Source organism: Apium graveolens, chromosome 5, assembly GCF_009905375.1.
Source record: "Apium graveolens cultivar Ventura chromosome 5, ASM990537v1, whole genome shotgun sequence".
NCBI lineage: Eukaryota > Viridiplantae > Streptophyta > Magnoliopsida > Apiales > Apiaceae > Apium > Apium graveolens.
Window position 1 is genome coordinate 307,512,367 of NC_133651.1, and position 11,109 is coordinate 307,523,475.

The window sequence follows — 11,109 nt, forward strand, 5'->3', positions numbered from 1 at the left end:
GGAGGAAGAACAGCACATTCCCGGTTTCGAATTCCTATTGTGCTTGGAGACTGTTCTTCTTGTGGAATTCGTCACGATTCTGACATTACAGAACTTATCAAGCATACAGATCTTATCATATGGGATGAAGCTCCTATGCAGCATCATACGCATTTGAATGTTTAGACCGATCCCTACGAGATATTATGAAAACTGTTGACCCTAAAAGATTCAGTATGGCGTTTGGAGGCATAACAGTAGTTCTTGGTGGTGATTTCCGTCAGATCTTGCCTGTCATTAACCAGGGCTTGCGCGGTGATGTAGTATCTGCTACAATAACCAGGTCTCCATTATGGTTGAATTCGAAGATTTTGTTGTTGTACCGTAACATGAGACTTAACTAGGCACAAGATACTTTTGAAGTTGAGGAATTGAGTAAAAGGAATATGTCCTAAGTCCAATCATGTATTAGGATTTAGGAATAACTTCCTGTGTAATCTGTTTTGATTTCATTGATATATTAATAAAAGACTTGTTTTGTTTTTATTACGGGCTTTATCTATTTAAGTGTTTAAATAAGATATACCATAGTTTAGAGTAAAGCTTTTTATGGATTATGATGAGATCATAATAGTGAGACCTAAAAGATGATAACTCTAAACTTAAATAGTTCCTGATCATAGGATTACTAACTGGTAATTAATAATACGCAAAGATCGGTACATACTATGCTTGCTTCATTATGAAGGATGTCTGTTCTCATAGACATTTGTGTGGTGACACTATAGCTAGTATGTAGGTGCTTATTATAGAATAAGTTCACTGAACATGACTCGCACAGCTGAACAACTGATAAACTTCACTCACGTGTCAGCAGTTGTTCACATAGTGATAGTTGTACAAGTATCCTTAGACTTGAGGTCATCATAGTCATCTTGTGTACACTGAACTATGCTTTAGTTTAGTTCTTAGTCTCCAGGGACAATTATTAGGGCTCTACTGGGTATAGGAATTTGTACACGAATATAGTGTATGATCAATAAAGGATCTACCCCTTACAGTGAAGGAAGCGAATATTCAAGGCTGATCCACTTATGCTAGTTCAGGAATCTCTGGCCAGAGTGAATGAAATTAGAAAGGAGTTTCTAATTTGCATAGAACTAAGCATAGTAAATGGTAAGCAAGTGATTAAATTAGATATGCTTGAAACGAGATCCATGCCTTGTATTTAATCAGGACATTGTAGGGTAGAAGGAGTTTATTGTATGGTAACTATTCACTGAATAGGTTCTTGGTATTCTAAGCAGTGAATTCATATTATCCGGATAGTCGCGATATGCTGAGAAGTATCCCTCACGATGTAGAATAAATATGATTAATTAATTAATCATATTTAATAAATTAGAGAATTTATATAAATAATGATAAAATAGTTTTATTATTATTTATTTCTATCATCGGCTTAATATTGAACCTACAGGGTCACACCATAAAAAGAGAATGATTTAATGGTGGAGGAATTAATTAATAATGGCTAATAATTATTTATTTGTGAAATAAATAATTAATTGGCAAATTTAATAATTGATTAAATGAGATTTAATTGATTATAAATTAATTAAGAAAAGTTCTTAATATTATTAATTAAGCATTTAATTTTTTGGAAATTAAATCAAGAGAGAGAATTATTTCTAAAGTGTTTAGAAAAAGGATTAATAATTAAAAGGTGTTTTAATTATTAATGAGAATAATAAATGGGATAATAATAATAATATTTATGGGAAAATTTCAGCTGAAAATTTTGCCTATAAATATACTATTATAAACCCTATTTTTGATTCTAACCCCAAAATTTTATAAAACCTAATTCTCTCTACCTCCTCCTCCTTCTTAACGTCGTTTTCTTGGTGGATACCGGTGGAGTGCTTCACGTTTGAGGAGCAGCTGCTAAGGATCTCCGATCGTTGCTTTTGGATCGCATATTAAAGGTTAGTAATCGATCCCTATGTTTTTACCACGATTTATATGCTTTTATTTGGATTTTATATGTGTAAAAGTGTTTTACCATGCCTCCGCTGCGATTAAAATCCAACACTGGTATCAGAGCATAGGTTGTATGCATATAGATCTGTGGTAAAAATTTCAGAATTTTATGTGCTTGTATGAATTAATTATGATTTTTACAAGTTATATTATGGATTAATTTTGTCTGATGAGAAATCGTTTCTCATAATAATTTTGAATGTTGATCTGGGTTCTACAAGTGTTGTAGATCGTCTGGGTATTTTTCATAATTTTATGATGTATAGATTTTTTATTATGAATTTTTGAAGTTGTTGCAATTAAAATTCGTAATTAAATAAGTATATATATGTATATTCTGTTGTATATATATATGTTTGTATATCTGCTATGTTGTGCTGCTGTACGGAAACAAGCAAAGACAGAGAATGTCAGGCACGACAATCGAGACGATGTCAGGCGGCGGCGAATCGCAGAAAGGGGGAGGACCGCGCGTCGACCACGCGCGCGTGGGGCTCACGCGCTGGCGTGCCACGCGCGGCGCGTGGTAGACACGCGCTGGTGACGTCATGCTGACGTCATGCTGATATCATCAGATGACGTCATGCTGACGTCAGCGTAGGGTTCTGGGCGCGTGAAGCGCGTGGGCGCGCGTGGGCGGAGTTCTGACACACGCCTGACAGCGCGTGTGCGCGTGGCCGCGCGTGGGGGACCTTGTTTCGGTGCGTGAGGGCGCGTGCTAGCTCAGATTTGGGCGATTTTGGTGTCGTTGGATTCGTCTTTTCGAGACGCTTCTAATGGTATATTATATGATATTTTATGAAATTGTTTCGAACTTTTTATAGCTAACAGAAGTGTTTTAAAGTTGTTTTTGATCGTTTGAATTGCTTTTAAGTGCTTCATGTGATACATAGAGATGTATATTGCTTAGACTAATATACTAGATGATATAACATGCCTACCTTGATGTTATTCATGTTTATATATGTGATATATGCTTAGTTTATCATGCGATGATAGATTTAGGTGAACTTAAATGAACATAAGGCGTTTGTTAGACAACCTAGTATACTGAAATTGTTTCATAACCTTAATAATAATATTATGAATACAATCATGAGATTCTTGTGTTTATGAAACACATAATTGAATATGAATTTTCGATATGAGAGAAAGGATGATTCTGTCAACAACAGATTTCTATCTGTAAGAAAGGGTTATTAAGTGACGCCTCTTGACAATGCTCCACCCGATCTGGGAATCATCTGATTATTGATTATTGATTTGAAATATTTAATTTAAAAGGAAGAATCTCTTTATAATATGATTATGATTGTAACGTAATATAATCCCTCTAAAATTAAATAATATCAAGTAGTAATTGGCCAATGACACAACGGGCTTGTGTCGGTCATAGCCTTCCAACATGATAGAAAATAGTTCTTATTTTTAAATCATTGTCGTTTTGTGCCACAACCGAGGGCTTTGATTTCGAAATAAGAAATACTTGTCTATTACATAGAGATGTGTACATTGAATAAGAATCTAAAGGTCGTTACGTGCCACAGCCGTGGGCCTTTGGGGACTGATTCAATTGTACGGAATGTTGGGTTAGACTTGACTTAGAATATTGAGTTTGTCGTGCCACAGCCGTGACTCAATTATTCAAGAGGCTAAAGTTTGATTAGGGAATAACATTAGATGTAATTGACAAGAGTTGTCTGCCTATTGAACATTACATGGCGTTTCGTGCCACAGCCGGGGTTGTGTAATGGAATGTAGGATCCCTATTCCCACTAGCATTATGAATGCTTAATTTTTCACGTAGGGGGTTGAATAAATTAGGTAAACTAGTGGGAGCCACTTATGAATAAAGACCCGATTCATATAGTGTTTTTAAATGAAATCGAATATTTGCTAAGTGTTGTTATGTGTTTATCATTTACAGATTTATAATATACATTATGTCTTCTGCACTATCACTCAGGAGCATACTAGATGCTCACAAGTTGACTGGTCCTAATTATGCTGACTGGCTTCGAAACTTAAGAATTGTTCTCAGGATTGAGAAGCTGGAATACGTGATTGACTCACCTAAGCCTACTGAACCTGCTATTGATGCACATAATAATGAACATGTTGTGTATCGTAAATGGGTAGATGATGCAAATGTTGCTCAATGCATCATGCTAGCTTCCATGAACATTGAGCTACAGAAGCAACATGAGCATATGGATGCTCATACTATCCTCATGCATCTACAAGAATTGTATGATGTGGCAGGGAGGACAGCTCGATATGAGATATCGAAGGAGCTGTTCGGTTGTAGGATGTCTGAGGGATCATCTGTGAATGACCATGTACTTAAGATGATCAATTTGATTGAACGTCTTGGACAACTTGGTTTTGCCATGGATGGGGAGCTGAGCCAAGACTTGGTCTTGCAATCGCTTCCGAGTTCGTTCTCGCAGTTTGTTGTGAACTTTCACATGAATAAGTTGGATGTCAGCCTGCCTGAACTCCACAACATGTTGAAGACTGCGGAATCGAATTTCCCCCCTAAGAAGAGTTCTGTTCTTCTAATTGGTGAAGGTTCCAATCCTAAGAAAAGGAAGAGAAACTCTTCCAAGAAGAAGAAAGTAGGTGAAGAAAAGCCGGTTCCACCAAAAGCTGAAGACCCCAAGAGCAAAGTTGTTTGCTTTCATTGTAACAAGTTGGGGCACTGGAAGAGGAACTGCAAGGTTTACCTTGCAGAATTGAAAAAGATGAAGGGTAGTGAGACTACCGCTTCTGATTCAGGTATGTTCATGATAGAAGTGAATATGTCATTAAGCCAAATTTCTACTTGGGTATTAGATACCGCCTATGGTTCTGACATCTGCAATTCGTTGCAGGGACTAAGGAGAAGTAGGACTCTTAAAGAAGAGGAGGTGATTCTACTGATGGAAAATGGAGCAAGAGTTGTTGCTGTAGATGTAGAATCATTTCATTTACATATGCCTACGGGCAAGACTATTGTTTTAAATAATTGTTATTTTATTCCCTCGATTGTGAGGAATATTATTCCCATGTTAGACTTGGTTGGATTTTCATTTATTATTGAGAATAATGAATGTTCTATTCTTAGAGATAATATTCTTTATGGACGTGCTACTTTAAATAATGGTCTGTATAAATGTGACATAATTTACTTCAGATTGAACAAACTAATAAAAGAAAAAGGATGATGAAAATCTCACTTCATTGTGGCACTGCAGTCTCCATTTAGTAGACATGGAGAGAGGGCTGTAAATTTGCTAGGAATGGTACACACAGATGTATGTGGACCAATGTCTACGCAAGCCATGGGTGGATTTTCGTACTTCATTACTTTCATAGATGATAGATCTAGATTCGGATATGTGTTTGATGAAACACAAGTCTAAAGCCTTTGAAAAGTTCAAAGAGTATAAGTATGAAGTGGAGAAACAACCAAACATAGTATTATAACTCTTCGATCAGATCGAGGTGGTGAATACTTTAAAGGAGTGTTTCTAGATTATCTCAAAGTAAATGGTATAGTCTCCCAGTGGACTCCTCCAGATTGGTATCTGAAAGGAGAAATCGAACTTTGTTAGACATAGTTCGGTCCATGATGAGCTATGCAAATCTTCCAGTATTCCTATGGGGTTACGCATTGGAAACCTCAGCATATTTACTGAATAAGGTGCCTTCCAAATCTGTTCCTCAAAACTCCGTATGAGATATGGAAAGAAAGGAAACCGAGTCTTAAACACATTAAGATTTGGGGATGTCCAGCTTATGTCAAGAAAGTTGACCCAGATAAGCAGGAATATGGCCAACCTGAGAGGTAATATGGCCTTGTCATTGAGAATGACAATGAGTTGTCGATCATTGATGTTGACGACCCTGTGACCTATAATGAGGCTATGAGTAGTGTTGACTCAGAGAAATGGCAAAGTGCCATGAAATCTGGAATGAAATCTATGTATATGGGATACAAAAGAATGATTAGAGCAGATGGCCAGGTGGAGGCCTTTAAGGCCAGGCTTGTGGCAAAAGAATTCAAACAAAGGCAATGGATTGACTTTGATGAAACCTTTTACCTGTAGCCCTGTTATAATCAGTTCGGATTTTGCTTGCAAATGCTGCTTACTACGACTATGAGATCTGGCAAATAGCCAGATGGTTTTCTTTCCAAGTGAAATAAAAACCTAGTGTGTAAGCTGCTGCGAACCATATGTGGTTTAAAGCAAGCTTCTCGTAGATGGAACATCCGTTTTGATGAGAAAATCAAAGAGTTTGGTTTTATGAAAAACGTAGATGAACCATGTGTCTACAAAAGGGTTAGTGGGAGCGCGATAACATTTCTTGTGTTGTATTGAATTAGAGTTGACACACATAACAACATAGCAGACCCACTCACAAAGCTACTTTATGAAAGTCACTTTGATCGTCATAAAGACAAGATGGGGATTAGATACCAGAGTGATTGGCTTTAGTACAAGTGGGAGATTGAAAGGAATATGTCCTAAGTCCAATCATGTATTAGGATTTAGGAATAACTTCCTGTGTAATCTGTTTTGATTTCATTGATAGATTAATAAAAGACTTGTTTTGTTTTTATTACGGGTTTTATCTATTTAAGTGTTTAAATAAGATATACCATAGTTTAGAGTAAAGCTTTTTATGGATTATGATGAAATCATAATAGTGAGACCTAAAAGATGATAACCCTAAACTTAAATAGTTCCTGATCATAGGATTACTAACTGGTAATTAATAATCTGCAAAGATCGGTACATACTATGCTTGCTTCATTATGAAGGATGTTTGTTCTCATAGACATTTGTGTGGTGACACTATAGCTAGTATGTAGGTGCTTATTATAAAATAAGTTCACTAAACATGACTCGCACAGCTGAACAACTGATGGAGTTCACTCACGTGTCAGCAGTTGTTCACATAGTGATAGTTGTACAAGTATCCTTAGACTTGAGGTCATTATAGTCATCTTGTGTACACTGAACTATGCTTTGGTTTAGTTCTTAGTCTCCAGGGACAATTATTAGGGCTCTACTAGGTATAGGAATTTGTACACGAAGATAGTGTATGATCAATAAAGGATCTACCCCTTCCAGTGAAGGAAGCGAATGTTCAAGGCTGATCCACTTATGCTAGTTCAGGAATCTCTGGCCAGAGTGAATGAAATTAGAAAGGAGTTTCTAATTTGCATAGAACTAAGCATAGTAAATGGTAAGCAAGTGATTAAATTAGATAGGCTTGACACGAGATCCATGCCTTGTATTTAATCAGGACATTGTAGGGTAGAAGGAGTTTATTGTACGGTAACTATTCACTGAATAGGTTCTTGGTATTCTAAGCAGTGAATTCATATTATCCGGATAGTCGCGATATGCTGAGAAGTATCCCTCACGATGTAGAATAAATATGATTAATTAATTAATCATATTTAATAAATTAGAGAATTTATATAAATAATGATAAAATAGTTTTATTATTATTTATTTCTACTACCGGCTTAATATTGAACCTACAGGGTCACACCATAAAAAGAGAATGATTTAATGGTGGAGGAATTAATTAATAATGGCTAATAATTATTTATTTGTGAAATACATAAGTAATTGGCAAATTTAATAATTGATTAAATGAGATTTAATTGATTATAAATTAATTAAGAAAATTTCTTAATATTATTAATTAAGGATTTAATTTTTTGGAAATTAAATCAAGAGAGAGAATTATTTCTAAAGTGTTTAGAAAAAGGATTAATAATTAAAAGGTGTTTTAATTATTAATGAGAATAATAAATGGGATAATAATAATAATATTTATGGGAAAATTTCAGCTGAAAATTTTGCCTATAAATATACTATTATAAACCCTATTTTTGATTCTAGCCCCAAAATTTTATAAAACCTAATTCTCTCCACCTCCTCCTCCTTCTTAACGTCGTTTTCTTGGTGGATACCGGTGGAGTGCTTCACGTTTGAGGAGCAGCTGCTAAGGATCTCCGATCGTTACTTTTGGATCACATATTAAAGGTTAATAATCGATCCCTATGTTTTTACCACGATTTATATGCTTTTATTTGGATTTTATATGTGTAAAAGTATTTTACCATGCCTTCGCTGCGATTAAAATCCAACATTGAGATTATTTGCTGAATGGGTTCTCAAAATTGGCAATGGAGAGGTTCAACAACATGATGATTTTTCAAAAGAATATGCAGAGGATGAAATTTTAATTCATAGCCAATTCTGTGATCCTGAGTTGAAAAATATAGTTGACAACATGATCAAGCGGACTTACCCTAATTTCTTGGAATAGTACAAGAGCCCGGTGTATTTAAGTGAAAGAGCGATACTGACACCCACCAATCAGATTGTTACTCATCTTAATTCTGTGATTGTTGATATAATTCCAGGTGCAGAATTTACATATTACAGCGTGGATAAAGCGGAAGATTTTGGCGGAACTGCAACTGAATTGAGCTTTGCTTTTCCTCCTGAGTATCTAAATTCAATCAATGTTCCTGGGCTGCCACCTCATAATCTTAAGTTGAAAGAAGGTGTTGCAGTTATGCTAATGCGCAATTTAAATCAAACCCTTGGTCTATGCAACGGAACAAGGATGATGATTATGCGTTGTTTGAAGCAATGTGTTGAATGTGAGGTAATATGTGGCGCATTTGTTGGTACAAAACATTTTATTCCAAGAATGGAACTTTGTCCAACCGATACAAAGCTTCCATTCAAGTTGATTCGTAAACAAATGCCGCTACAAATTTGTTATTCAATGACTATCAACAAGTTCCACGGGCAGTCCCTAGAGCGAGTTGGTTTGTATTTGCCTAATCCTGTTTTTACACATGGGCAATTCTACGTTGCAATAAGTCGTGTAACTTCCCCTAAAGGTTTGAAGGTGTTCGTCGACTCAAAGAATGGTGACTCAATGGATGTTACAAAGAATGTTGTGTACAAAGAAATTTTTTATAACATTCCTGTATAGTACATCATTTAAGGTATTGTGTTTCACCACTTTAATATAATTTCATTTTGTGAACCTGTATCAAACTTTGTTTAATGCCATTAAAGGTAACATACTATATTAATGATATTGATGAAGATTGGGTTTATACATTATTGATGTACTTACTAACCCACTTTTAAAAACAAAATAATTTTCAAATTTATTTGCTCCCAGTATTCATTGCAGCAAAATATTTAGTCAGACTATTTTCATGTGCCTCGCTCTATAAAATTGTGCATTTTCACATTTGTGGAGTATTAGTACATGTTACTGAAGAAGTTAGTAATATATAGTGTATTATGCCTTCTTGCCCATTTAGAGAAGATACTTTTTTTTATAGAAATCCCAAAACATGTCTTTAGGATTGAAGCCGACATTTGACAAGCTACATCCAACTGTGTTACATCCATGCCCAATCGAAGTTCAGATATTCAGAAAATGGAAAGACCCAGTAACAGATGATGGAATTAACACAGTGCTTAATGTCATTGCAATTGATGAACAAGTAAGTGATTTAACTTTAGAAATATAAAAATTTGGTAGACTAATAGGTTGACTAACGGTGCTGTACTGTATTTTAGGAACAGCATATGCATATATGTATCCCACCATCAACTGGCATTCTGTTTTATGATATGCTTCAAACCAGAAAGATGTATGAACTAAGCAATTTCAGTGTTTCGCCGTACATGAACAAATACCGATGTGTAGCTTCTGATAATCATATATGCTTTAACAAACACACAACTTTGAAGCTGATAACGGTACCTGAGTTTGTTCGCCGTGGAGAGGTTTTCAATTTTTATTATTTTGGCAATATTAATGCTTACCTCTATCAGGAAGAGCATTGTATTGGTAATATTTTAATTTTATTATTACTTTTTAAACTCTTTGTCCTTTGATAACTCAGAATTAAAACTAACCATTATCGATGATATTTTTGGTAGATGTTGTAGGTATTGTGAAGGAAAGGAAGCCTCTACGTTCACTAACTGAGAAATAACATAATACTCATACTCTCTTAGATTTAATCCTTAGTGACTGTGTGTAAGTCAATTAAGAAACTCTATTGAGGTAATCTGAATTAATGTTAGTAAAAATATCTTTTCATGGTGTTATTAACATACTGTATAAATATAGGTATGATGTCAAAGTTTGTTTATGGGACGAGTTTGCTAAATGTACCAATGTTGCAATGAATGATGCTGCGTTTTATCCTGTACACCCATTCATTATTGTAATGAGCTCTTGCATCATGGTTAAAGACCTGTATAGTGGTGTCATTACACTTTCGGATACATCTTCTACCAAGCTTTATTTCAATTATGACTTGCCTCAAGCTTCTGAGCTTCGTGACAGGTAATTATATTAACATTTGTAGCTGATTTATTTTTGACAGTATACATGTTACTAATCTATATATGAAATCCAACAATGCAGATATCTTGGTATGGAAGATTGAAACATTGGAATGAATGATCTGGTCCCTGTATCGTGTTGAATTTAGTGGTGTTTAGTTTGTTTAATGGAAATCAGTGAACCACCTTCATTTTCAAACATTAGTATAATCTTTCGATTTTTTTTCGAGTATGTAATTATGAACTTAGTTATTGGTTGTCGCTTATTTTAAGATCAAACATAAATCTATCCTAATATCCATTATTATTATTGCACTTAAATTACCAGAGATATAGTACATATGTTGAACCCAAAAACTGATTATACTCAATGGAGGTTTACTTTACCAGGGAATATATATTATGACATATCGAAAATAACCGCTTGAAATATATCTATAAATTACTTCATTAAGACGATACTTATTTTTTTACTATTAAAAGAATAATTGAATATTTTTTTAATTACATTTTATTTTGAATCCAGCAATTGCAAATACGAATATAGCTAATTTCAAAGAATGTTAGTTTATATCATTTTAAAGGACAAATTACTGTACTTTAATTATTAATTTTCCTACAGGTTTGAAGAATTCTAGAAATAATTTTTTACCAGTTAAATTATACAAATTTACGTCTATATATATATTTTAGT

General features: G+C 34.6%; 1 protein-coding gene across 1 annotated transcript; it reads left to right on the forward strand.

The window, feature by feature from the left end:
• Positions 1–215: 215 nt before the first annotated feature.
• On the forward strand, positions 216–9,036 carry LOC141661188 (uncharacterized). Its single transcript, XM_074468172.1, has 2 exons — positions 216–363; positions 8,453–9,036. Exons 1-2 carry the CDS (start codon positions 216–218, stop codon positions 9,034–9,036), a joined length of 732 nt encoding a protein of 243 aa, XP_074324273.1.
• The last annotated feature ends 2,073 nt before the right edge of the window (positions 9,037–11,109 follow it).